Source organism: Megascapheus bottae, chromosome 16 (genome assembly GCF_031878675.1).
Source record: "Megascapheus bottae isolate mThoBot1 chromosome 16, mThoBot2.hap1, whole genome shotgun sequence".
In the NCBI taxonomy this organism is placed as follows: domain Eukaryota; kingdom Metazoa; phylum Chordata; class Mammalia; order Rodentia; family Geomyidae; genus Megascapheus; species Megascapheus bottae.
Window position 1 is genome coordinate 41,227,371 of NC_143524.1, and position 10,840 is coordinate 41,238,210.

General features: G+C 47.2%; 1 protein-coding gene across 1 annotated transcript; it reads right to left on the bottom strand.

Moving 5' to 3' along the window:
* Positions 1-1,500: 1,500 nt before the first annotated feature.
* Cnga4 (cyclic nucleotide gated channel subunit alpha 4) lies at positions 1,501-9,368 on the bottom strand. Its single transcript, XM_090349019.1, has 8 exons — positions 9,269-9,368; positions 8,969-9,136; positions 7,254-7,361; positions 7,020-7,121; positions 6,604-6,710; positions 5,698-6,343; positions 3,935-4,284; positions 1,501-2,156 (listed from the first exon to the last, which is right to left on the bottom strand). Exons 3-8 carry the CDS (start codon positions 7,313-7,315, stop codon positions 1,714-1,716), a joined length of 1,710 nt encoding a protein of 569 aa, XP_090205145.1. The 5' UTR covers positions 7,316-7,361; positions 8,969-9,136; positions 9,269-9,368; the 3' UTR covers positions 1,501-1,713.
* Positions 9,369-10,840: the final 1,472 nt, after the last annotated feature.

Below are 10,840 nucleotides of genomic sequence, written 5' to 3' on the forward strand. Positions count from 1 at the left end.
AAAACAGCCTTCACTTGAGACGGATATGCACAGTGTCATGTGTCAATAAAAATCTTATTCTCAGTTCCATAAATCCTTTAGGTACCATCAAAATGGCCTTCATAGAACACCCTTCTAGTCTATTTAGTTCAACAGGATTTTAAGATGGAGAGAGTAGGAAAAATTTTCTTAGACATGCACCAACATTTTCCAATTTGAGGCATATTTGGTTTGACATTCCTCACTTTGGTTAACACTTCGTATTTGTGGTATTTGTGCACCTGCTATGTACCAGGCAGTTTTGGACCTAACAAGACATACCTAATGTCAGCCTTCTGAATCTTACACCTTGTGAGGAAGAAATCACAAAAGAGCTGCACATTTTTAAAAATAATTTGAGAGAAAAGCTCTCCTGTGACTTATCAGTCACCTAGTTATACATAGAAAAGTTAACAATAAGTTTAACAGCCTTGGGTTCTTTTTAAAATACTACCTAGTTGGAAATGAAAATGTGGTTCAAGTGTTAGAGCATCAGCTTTCAGTGAAAATGCTAAGGGAAAGTACTCTGGCATTGAGTTCAAGCCCAGTACCTGTAAAATTAATAACAATAACAAATAATCTAAAAGAAAATACCATCTAGCACAACTCCGACCTGAAGACTTGGAAATGATGTCAGATTCCTTTAACATCTTCCCTGCTCCAAATCTACCAAAGCAACTCCAAGAGTCCCAACATGTTCATCTTTGACCCTTGATCATGTACTCTCTATTCTCCACCCTCTATAGAATATAGGAAGATATTGTTCCCTTGGAAACGATACTGAAAGCAGGAAAACTTTGACTTCAGGATCCAAGGTGGGGCCAGAAGAAAAAGGAAGAGCTATCTTACTTTGACCCATAAGTGATATCAAATCCCCACTAAGCTGAAAACCCATGGTGTAGTATGTAATTTGATGGCCATCACATGCATGTGACTACATCTATGCAAGCCCGTGCACATCTATAGCTGTGGCATGAATAAACTTTCTTCACTTTTCTCAGTACGGATTCTCTAGGCTCTAAGTACTCAGCTTTGGGGACTCTCCCCCGTCAGCTACTACTCAGCTTGTGGCCCTCAACCCCTTTCATCTTGACCCACTGCTGGCTTTGCCTTTTCTTTGCAGTCCCACAGGTGCTTTGTAAAGAGGCAAATACTTTATTGAAGTGCATCTTGAAGGGTACACTCACAAACCACCCACATAGTGGATATTCAATGGACATCTTGGACAGGAAAAGCTCTGGATGTGCTTTTGTGCCTTTAGAAGTGTATGAACACCTGTGGGGGGGCCTGAGTGTCTATTGCTATGTGAGTGTCAGCAAATGTGTGCTTAGGAGATGCATGATGGAATGTGCATATATTCTAGGCTCTGTGGGTGTTAGGACATGGAGAAACATGTGTGCTCTGTGAGTAGGAACTAACACTTGGTGTGGAATGTACTGTCTCATGCCAGCATGTATATGTGCATCTCTGTCTGTCTGTCTGGTGTGTGCGTGTGTGTTTGTGCGTGTGTGTGTGTGTGTGTGTATGTGTGTGTATAAATGTGTGCTATATTCTCACAGCTCTAGCTGGCCATCTATGGACCAATTCATTCAAGTTTCCATGACCTAGAGAAAAGGATGGTAGAATTTCTGTAGGGAAGCTTTCTTACAACTCTGGATTCACTTGGAGGTGAGAGATCTGGGGCTAAGGATGAATTCATTGCGGGCCTGGGGATTTCTCTCCATCCTTGGACGTTCCCTCCCCGGGCTCGCCTTCATCATCGGCCTCTACCACATACTCAGGCATTGGCCACTCTCGAGTCTGCCACTCAAGCCTTTCGATGCGGTAAGCAATCTTGAGTGCGCTGGATTCCAGCTCAGCCAGGAGGCGAGCAAACTTGGTCTGTAGATCATCAAGCTGCTGGTCGAGACCTTTCAGCCGGGACTCAGTGGCTTCCTGTAAGGCAATCTCAGCCGCTTCAGCATTCACATCCAATTTGTTCATTTTGAGCAGGATTTCACGGCCCTTTTCCTCCATGACCGTCTGGGCTTGTGGATACTCACTCAGCACCTCCCGCAGGTCCTCCTTGCTCAGGCAGAACAGGTCTGAATAACCCAGGCTCTTGATGTTGGCTGTACGGCGGTTCCCAGACATGTTCCCTGTGATCCGTGGACAGAAAGGTGGGGGGATAGTTAGCAGGGTGCAGGGAGGTGGCATTTCACTCTACAACCAAGAACCCACTTTCCAACTGATGCTCTGAGCCTCTTTTCTGCCTCATTGATTCTTTCATTTAGTTGGCATACTGGCAGCCAGTGCCATGTCCTATGTAGGTATTAGTAACCAGCCTTGAAGAATTCACAATCCAGAGGAGATGGGTATTTAATGGGAGAGTGACAGAATAGTATGGCAGTGCATTGGGCACTATAGAAAGAAGCCCTGTTAAACTGCAAGCAGGCTGAGAATTTAGGGAAGCCTGGGGGAAGTGATGTCTGAATTAATTAGGGGAAGTGGGTAGAAGGATGACAATTGCACCAGAGGAGCAAAGGGATAAAGATATTAGCTGGGTGCTGGTGGCTCATGCCTGTAATCCTTGCTACTCGGGAGATTTAGATCTAGGCTGGTTTGAAGCCTCATGCCTGTAATCCTACTTACTCAGGAGATTTAGATCTTGGGCTGGTATGAAGCCAGCCCAAGCTGGAAAGTCTGTGAGACTCTTATCTCCAATTAACCGCAGGAAAACTGGAAATAGAGCTGTGGCTCAAAGTGGTAGAATGCTAGCCTTAAGCAGAAAAGCTCAGAAACAGTGTCCAAGCCCTGAGTTCAAGCCCCACGAATGACCAAAAAAGAAAAGGTGGATAGTTGGATGCAGAAGACATATGTAGTTCAGAGAGACTTAAGTGCAGGGTGTAGGGAGAATGGAAACATAGAATTGAATTTAGATCTTCTGTGGAGGACGGTGGAAAATTACTGCCATATTTTAAACAGGAGAGCTGTATGGGATCATTTGCATTTCAGAAAGATGCTGGTGAGAATATAAGTTAGGCTAAATGCCACAAAGTCTTAGAGCTAGAAGGATCTGCTAACATTGACTATGTGCCAGGAACTGTGCTGGGTGGTTCTCCAATATAATGCATCGAGCCTCACGCTAACTCTGGTTTTTCACATCACCCCCATTGGATAGATGAGGAAATTGAGGCCTACAAAGGGAAATGACTTGTCAGACAGGCACAGAGCACATGCAAGGTGTGGAAACCGAAGGGGTCCTTGGGAGAACAGATGTAAGGCCTTCAGAACTGCTAGAGGGTAGGCCCTTTGGGCTGGGAAAGCCAGGCTAGAGCATGACTTGTGGCCAGTGTCATTCCCTAGGATGAGATATAACAAATCCTACTATACAAGGCTGAGGAGAGGGAAAAAATGAACTACTGCATAGCTGATGATCAATAAACGTGAAATGATGCACGTGAAATACTCAGAACAGGGTGAGTACTAAGCACGTGATCAATGCCAGTTATTATAATTACTGTTTCTTTTATTGGTCTGGGTCTTCTTCCACTGCTTTGTTGGTGCCTCAGCTGTTACCAACAGAACATGTGTACTTCATTCTCCAAGGACTTGCCCTGCTCACTGACTGTCCTTGGTTCGGGAAGCAGACCTCTCCCCCCTTTCTCTGTCCCTCTCTGTGTCTCTGTGTGTCTCTCTCTGTATCTTTCTCTGTCTACTCTGTCTCTGTCTCTGTCTCTGTCTCTCTCTGGCTCTGTCTCTCTCTGTCTCTCTCTCTCTCTCTTGCTGGCTCACTCTCGCTCTGTAACGACTCAGGTAAGAAGCAGGTCTTCTTAATTTATATACCCTTGAACTACCATCTTGTCCTAGCATTGGGTTCTGTTATCCCCATTCACTTCCCCAGTGCTCTCTCCAAGATAGAGGCTCAGGACCTCACCTTTGATGTTGATGATGCTGATCTCCCCAAAGTAGAGCCCTGCACCCAGTACAGCATACTGTGTGACACCGTCATCTGCCACCACAGCCAGCTGGCCCTCACGGATGATATACATCTCTCGTCCAATGTCCCCCTTGCGGCATACGTATTCGCCTGGTGAATAGGTCTGGGGCTGCAGTTTCAGAACTAGCTCCTCGAGCAGGCTGGCTTCGCAGTTCTGGAAGATCTGGACCCGGCTCAGAGTAGACAGGTGTACAGACACAGCCACTTCTGCTCTGAGGCGCTCAGGCAAGTGTTGTAAGATGGCAACTTCATTGGTCATCTTCTTGTTGATCTGAAGGTGCTGGTACCTGGAAGAAAGGCAGTACCATTTCCTGACTAGCATCCCCATGCCTGCTCCACACTTTCCCCTGGATTCAGCTCAGCCAAGGGCCTCACAGGGGCCATGGGAGCTTGCAACAGCTACCTGATCCTTCTTAGTCACAGACATGTTTTGACTTCTGCTTCACTTTAAGGCATGGAAAACCTCTGTCACTGGTAAAGAGTAATATCACCATTACTTTCTATCAGGCTCCATTATTTCACAATTAATGTCTTAGACCATTCCTACAGATTGCTGCTTCTGTCTCCAAGCTCCCATCCTCTCAGAAATCTATTGTTCCGGCTCCCCAATTGTATGACACTTTTTAACATTCAGAACATGGTAGGTCTTATCATCAAAGAGTCAGCCATCTATTGGCCCATCTGAGAGAGCAGGGTACAGGGTGGGGAAGGTGAGGAGTAGGCAAGGTAGTAGTATGAGGAGTGAGGGGGTGGGGAGTGAAAAGTGGGCATAGCAGGGTTGAGGAGTGAGGGGTGGAGGTAGTAGTGAGGATGTGGAATGCCGAAGAATGAGGAAGGAAGGGTGAGAATTGAGGAGATGGTAGATAATGCCCCTTTCCCTCATTCCAGGGCCTTCTGAGCCCTTGTCTCTATGTTGCCTTTTCTCTCACATGAAATCCTCTCCGTATTAGCATCTCACCAACCCCCCTATCCCACTCCACAACCCAGATTCCCTCAGTGGGGGACACCCCTTTCCAAGACAGGTCCAGTAGATCAACCACTGAATATCAGGGTTTTTGTTTGTTTGTTTGTTTGTTTGCTTCCCCAATCTAGGGCTTGAACTCAGGGCCTAGGTGTTGTCTCTTAGCTCAAGGCTGGTGCTCTACCGCTTGAACCACACACCTTCACTTGCAGATTTCTGGATGATCCATTGGAAGGAAGAGTCTCTCAGGATTTATCTCTCTATGATTCTCAGATCTAAGCCCCCTGAATAGCTAAAATTATAGGTGTGAGCATTATCGAGACTTCCTTGGAGGAGAGGCAGTATGCTCTGACACACGCCTCCCGGCCTGGTCTGAACACCTGTGGACTGGCCTGGCTCTGGTTGGGGCACAGGCCTCCGGGCCTGGTCTGGACGCCCGCGCCCTGGCTGTGGTTGGGGCACAGGCCTCCGGGCCTGGTCTGGACGCCCGCGCCCTGGCTCTGGTTGGGGCACAGGCCTCCGGGCCTGGTCTGGACGCCCGCGCCCTGGCTGTGGTTGGGGCACAGGCCTCCGGGCCTGGTCTGGACGCCCGCGCCCTGGCTGTGGTTGGGGCACAGGCCTCCGGGCCTGGTCTGGACGCCCGCGCCCTGGCTGTGGTTGGGGCACAGGCCTCCGGGCCTGGTCTGGACGCCTGCGCCCTGGCTCTGGTTCCCCAGACTCCAGACCCCAGCGCGCTCACCAGTCAATCACGCGCCTCTCCAGCCTGCGGTTGACGTGCTGCAGCTTCATGTACTTCTTCACCAGCGCGTGGTCGGGGTAGAAAGCGGCGTCCGCAGTGTTCATGTTGTAGATGACGGAACTCATGCTACCCATGATGGTGGCGAAGCCCATGACGGCCAGCAGGAAGTCGCCCACCATGAAGAGGTACTCCTCCTCGCGGGCAGGCAGCGGCGTGTCGCCCACGGTGGTGAGGATCAAGGTGGAGAAGTAAAAGCTGTAGAGGTACTGGCGGCGCAGACGCTCGAAGCCAGGTTGCGCGGGGTCGGGGTACACCCACGCGTCGCGCCCGAAGCCCAGGTACCGCGACAGGGCAAAGTACAGGCAGCTGTTCCAGTGGATGACGACGAAAATGTAAAGCATCAGCTTGGCGATGCGGAAGGCGTTGGGGTAAGCGGTGCGGGTCTCGGTGCGGTCGAAGGCCTCGAAGAGGCGGGGCACACGAAGAAAGCGGTTCAGTCTCAGCGTGGGCATGTGCGGGCCCAGCCTGACATAGGCCGCATCGGTGGGGGCCAGGGAAGCCAGGTCCAGCAGGAAGCTCCAGGTGCGCACATAGCGAACGGCGATCCTGCTTTTGTCCACCACCAAGATGCCCTGGTCTAAGAAGCCTAGGGGGAGACAGAAAGGAGGGGGCGGGTCAGGGCCAGGGTGGGGGAGCCAGGAGAGGGTGGGCTGAACGCTTTCCAGGGCTTGGGAAACATGTGGATGGCAAGCACAGAAGAGGCCTAATCAAATGCTCCCACAGAGGGGGGTCTCTCTCTTTGTCTCTGTCTCTCTGTGCCTCTCCCTGTCCCTGTCTGTCTCTCTCTTTCATTATTGAGAGACATTTGTAGGAAGGGAGTATGGATCAGGCCCAGGGGCTACTCACCCGTGTGGAAGCGCACCAAGATATCTAGTAGGTACAGCAGGTCGCTGGTGTAGTCCAGCACAAACCACACGACAAGATAACCATGCTGTAAGTCAGGGAAGCAGGCTCTGCGGGGCAGGAACAGAAGGGATTGGATTAAAGGGGGGCCTCTGGAAAGGTGTGAAAGGTGGCCTAGGCCAGGTTCCCCAGAACTCTGCCTTGGGCCTTTCCTGGGCTTCAGCCAACTCCTCATGCTCTCCCCCCTCCCCTCCCCTGACTCCCAACCTCACTGTAGCCTCATCCCCACTTAGGGTCCCTCCTCTAATGTTCCACCCAACCCCCCTTCCCACTCCATTCTCCCCCACTCCAGACCTCTCACTTTTAGCCCTCACCCCCCCACCCTCCTTTAAGGCTCCTTCTGCAGTGCTCCTCCAAACCTGCACACTACGATGATGAGGTTATACATTACTGGAAAGACCATTGTATTCAGCCACCAGTAGTAGTAATCCCCAGAAGGGTCCAGGACAGGCAGCGTTTTCCTGGGAGTGAAAAGGTGGGAATTGCTTCATGTGCTCACCAGACATTCTATACCATGGCTGTGACTGGAGGCACCAAGAGGAATGAAGGAGTGAAGCAGAGCGCACACAGAGGACAGGATGAGGACTCCTCACCTGGTTTTTGATGGGGCGGAGGGGCTAGATTCCGTTGTCTTCACTTTGCTGTCTTGGCTCATGATTGGTCCTGGTATGCACAATACCTACCCTTCTATCTGTAGGGGGCTGGTGGAGGGGGGAGCTGGTGTGAACAGCCTGTGCTGGGGCTCCCGCTCTGACTCCTCTCTGTCTTAGAAGCTCTTAGCAACACAAGCAAGGCTAGCAGATACTGAAAGGGAGGAGGCACTGTAGCATTAGTGCCTCCTCACCCTTGTCCCTGTCTCCCAGGACTTCGGCTTACACCTGCTCAGCTAAACACCTTTAATGAGGTCCCTGGAGAAGTTGTGTGCATGCGAGCAGGTGTGTGTGTGTGTGTGTGTGTGGTGTGGCAGGGGTGTGCATGCTTCAGGAGGAAACACAGTCCTTGTTTCTTCTGTATTTGTTCTCCTCATCCTTAACTGCGGGATGAGCTTACATGGGGGCCTTCTATGGGAGGAGAAATGAGTTTTAATGTAGGTTCAAACGCTTTGTTTTACCTTGTACAAGTTTCCTGCTTAGGCTTATTTCTTTAACAATGATTGGCTACATTGGGTCAATCCTCTGTGCCAGCTGCTAAACTAGTCTCCAGGGTCAAAGAGATGCCTCTCGTGTCAGACATGAGCTCTCTGTTTTCATTACCTACTTCCATGTCCACCTAACCTTATTCCTGCAGGATGAGGTGATGTAGACCATCGAATGACGCTTTTGCCATCATTCTGTTCCTGGCACCTCTGGTATCTGATCCCACTAACTATTCCATATGATTTCCGGATCTTCCACTACTTTCATTTTTGTGTTTCCTGTGAACATCGTGTTCACGCCTAGACAAAATTCCTATACTTTCATCCTCAAGTTGGTATCATTCCTGTAGGTGCTGGTCATTACTGAGCTATCCCCTCCAGACGTTTACAGTGCAATACAGGAAGACTGGTAATTGCATATGAGATGATTACACAGGGGCAGTTATTGTAAATACTGGCGAATACTGTTTTGGTAAATGTACAGCTGGCTTTGTATTATGGTAACAGGAAGGTTCCCAACTGAACTTGACTCTGTAGGATGAACAGGTATTAGGCATAGAGACAGGAGAGTGAAGAACATTAGGGGCAGAAGGTATAAAGTTTTTAAAGGCATAGACAAAAATTATGGTGACTTTTTTTTTGCCAGTCCTAGGGCTTGAACTCAGGGCCTGGGCACTGTCCTTGGGCTTTCTATAGGCTAGCACACTACCACTTCTGGCTTTTTCTGTGTACGTGGTACCAAGGAATCGAATCCAAGGGCTTCGTACACACTAAGCCACACTTCTGGCCCATATTTTTTTTTTTTTAAGAGGACAAGGCAAGGAAGAATAGTGGTCAGAAGATGAGGTTGAATGATGGGCAGAGGCAGTTTAGGGTGGGTGCTCTCAGTCACATAATAAAGCTCAGATTTTACACAATGGGGAAACTGAAGCATTTTGTACAAAAGATGATGTTAGATTGTTTCTGGAGAGTTTCTTAGAAGAAACACCTGTACTTCTCCATTTTCCCCCTCTTTTCTCCATAGCTCTATCATCATTTTTTCCCCTCTGTTTATTTGTTCTTAAATTCTTTTATAGGCTCCGTTACTCAATCTAAGTTGGTGTCTTTTAAAAACACTCTGTTGTGCCCCCCCTTTTTTTTCTGTTCTCTTGACTTCTGAATGGTCTTGCTTACCTGCAGGATATCCTTTGTCATCCAGAGGCTCCTGAGAAGTTTCCCTGAGCTGTGGTATCCACGTGGCTAACTGCACACTCTTTGTCACTATTGGGATATCTCAGAGTCCTCTCAATGCACAGGATCTTCCTTTCTCCTATTCTTCATCCTGTGATCTCTGTCACTGTCCTTTCAATCCCAGATGTAAAACTAGTATTTATTATCATTGTATGACATTGTGGAAATTAAGAAATTCTCTGATGTACATCCCTTGTGACTGGTTTGGCAATAGGATAGAGTAAGTGTGACTTCTGCACTTACATCATGAAAGTCCATTCTGCTTACTTCTGGTACTCTTCAAATGCTTGTTTTCTGGTAGCTCTCTCTCAGGGGGTTCGCCCTGGAAACTTCATCACCACAATGTGGGCTCTGTTTGATAGCATTTTGGTCTTTGAGTTGCCCCATGGGGCCCAGACATTACACATGCAGTTCCATATGATTTTAGTCTCTGGTCTCAAACCATCCACAGACATTTAAGTTTCCTAAAGGAGGCTCCAGAAATCATGAATGAAAGACAAACTATTCCTATCCTATCTTACTGGAATTCTAAAATATGATAGATTGAAAAATAACTGCTAACTCCTTTGTACAACTACTATGATAAACACTTACAAATAAAAAAGAAAAATGAAATAGCAATTGCTTTATGACACTAAGTTGATATGGTTTGTTACACAGAATATGGTTAGGATCTTAAAGGTCCCTCTCAAAGGTTGTGTGTTGAAGGCCTGGTAGACACCTGATGGTGGTTTTTAGGAAGTGGTAGACTCTTTACAAGATGGAGCCTAGTAGAAAGACATTAGGTTTTTAGGGCATGTCCTTGAAGAGAAAGCATTAAGACTGTGGCTCTTCCATTCTTACTCTCTGCTTCCTGAAGTAAACATTATTCCCTGCCATGATAGTCTGCCTCACAACAGGCCCAAAGACATTGAGGCCAAGTGGCTATGGACTGAAACCTGTGAAATTCTGAGCCAAAAGAACCTTTTTATTCTTTTTGTTTCTCTCAAGTGTTTTGCCATAGCCATGGAATGCTAACATACCCAGCATGGTACCTACAACCCAATAAACATTGAAATGTAAGCATTTCCTAAGTAGGTAGCTTGGTAAGTTTTGACATTGAACATGCCCGATTAACTAGCCCTCTCATTGAGAGATAGAACATTACCAGTCTCAGGAGTTATACTCTTCCCCCTTTTAGTGAATGTTTTCCCCAAGGTTAAGTACTACCCTGACTTGTAATAATAAGGTTCAATTTTGCCTGTTTTTGAAGTTATATAAGCTACCTGTGTTTAATACTTCTTTCCACACATTTTTTGCCCAGAATCCTGCTAATGTCTGTATATCTACTTCTTTACATTCTTATCATCCTACTTTAGGCCTCTTGAATGACCTTCAACAATGATCCCTACCTAGCAATCTGACCATGTATAAAATTCTTTAAATCCCTTGCTCCAAGGATCAAATGTAAACCCCTGCCATGGCCTACAAAACTCTCTAGTACCTGACATCTGTTACTGTTTACAACTTCATTTGGCCTTTCCTCTGTATATTTCTTAGCTCTGTGCTCCCTTTACCTGCTGTCTGTACTGTCTTGCCTTTATATATATTAATCATTTGGGCTGCAACTTAACTATTTTTTCTTTTAAAATGCTTTTTATTTTGACCTCATTTTAGACTTAAGGAAAAGTTGCAAAAATAATACGTTTACCTATATTCTCCTAATGCCATCATCTTGTATAACTATAAAGCAAAAATACAAACCAGACAACTACAGACTTTATCTGAAATTTCTATTTCTCGAGTTTATGTCAGCATCTGATTTAGATCAGACAG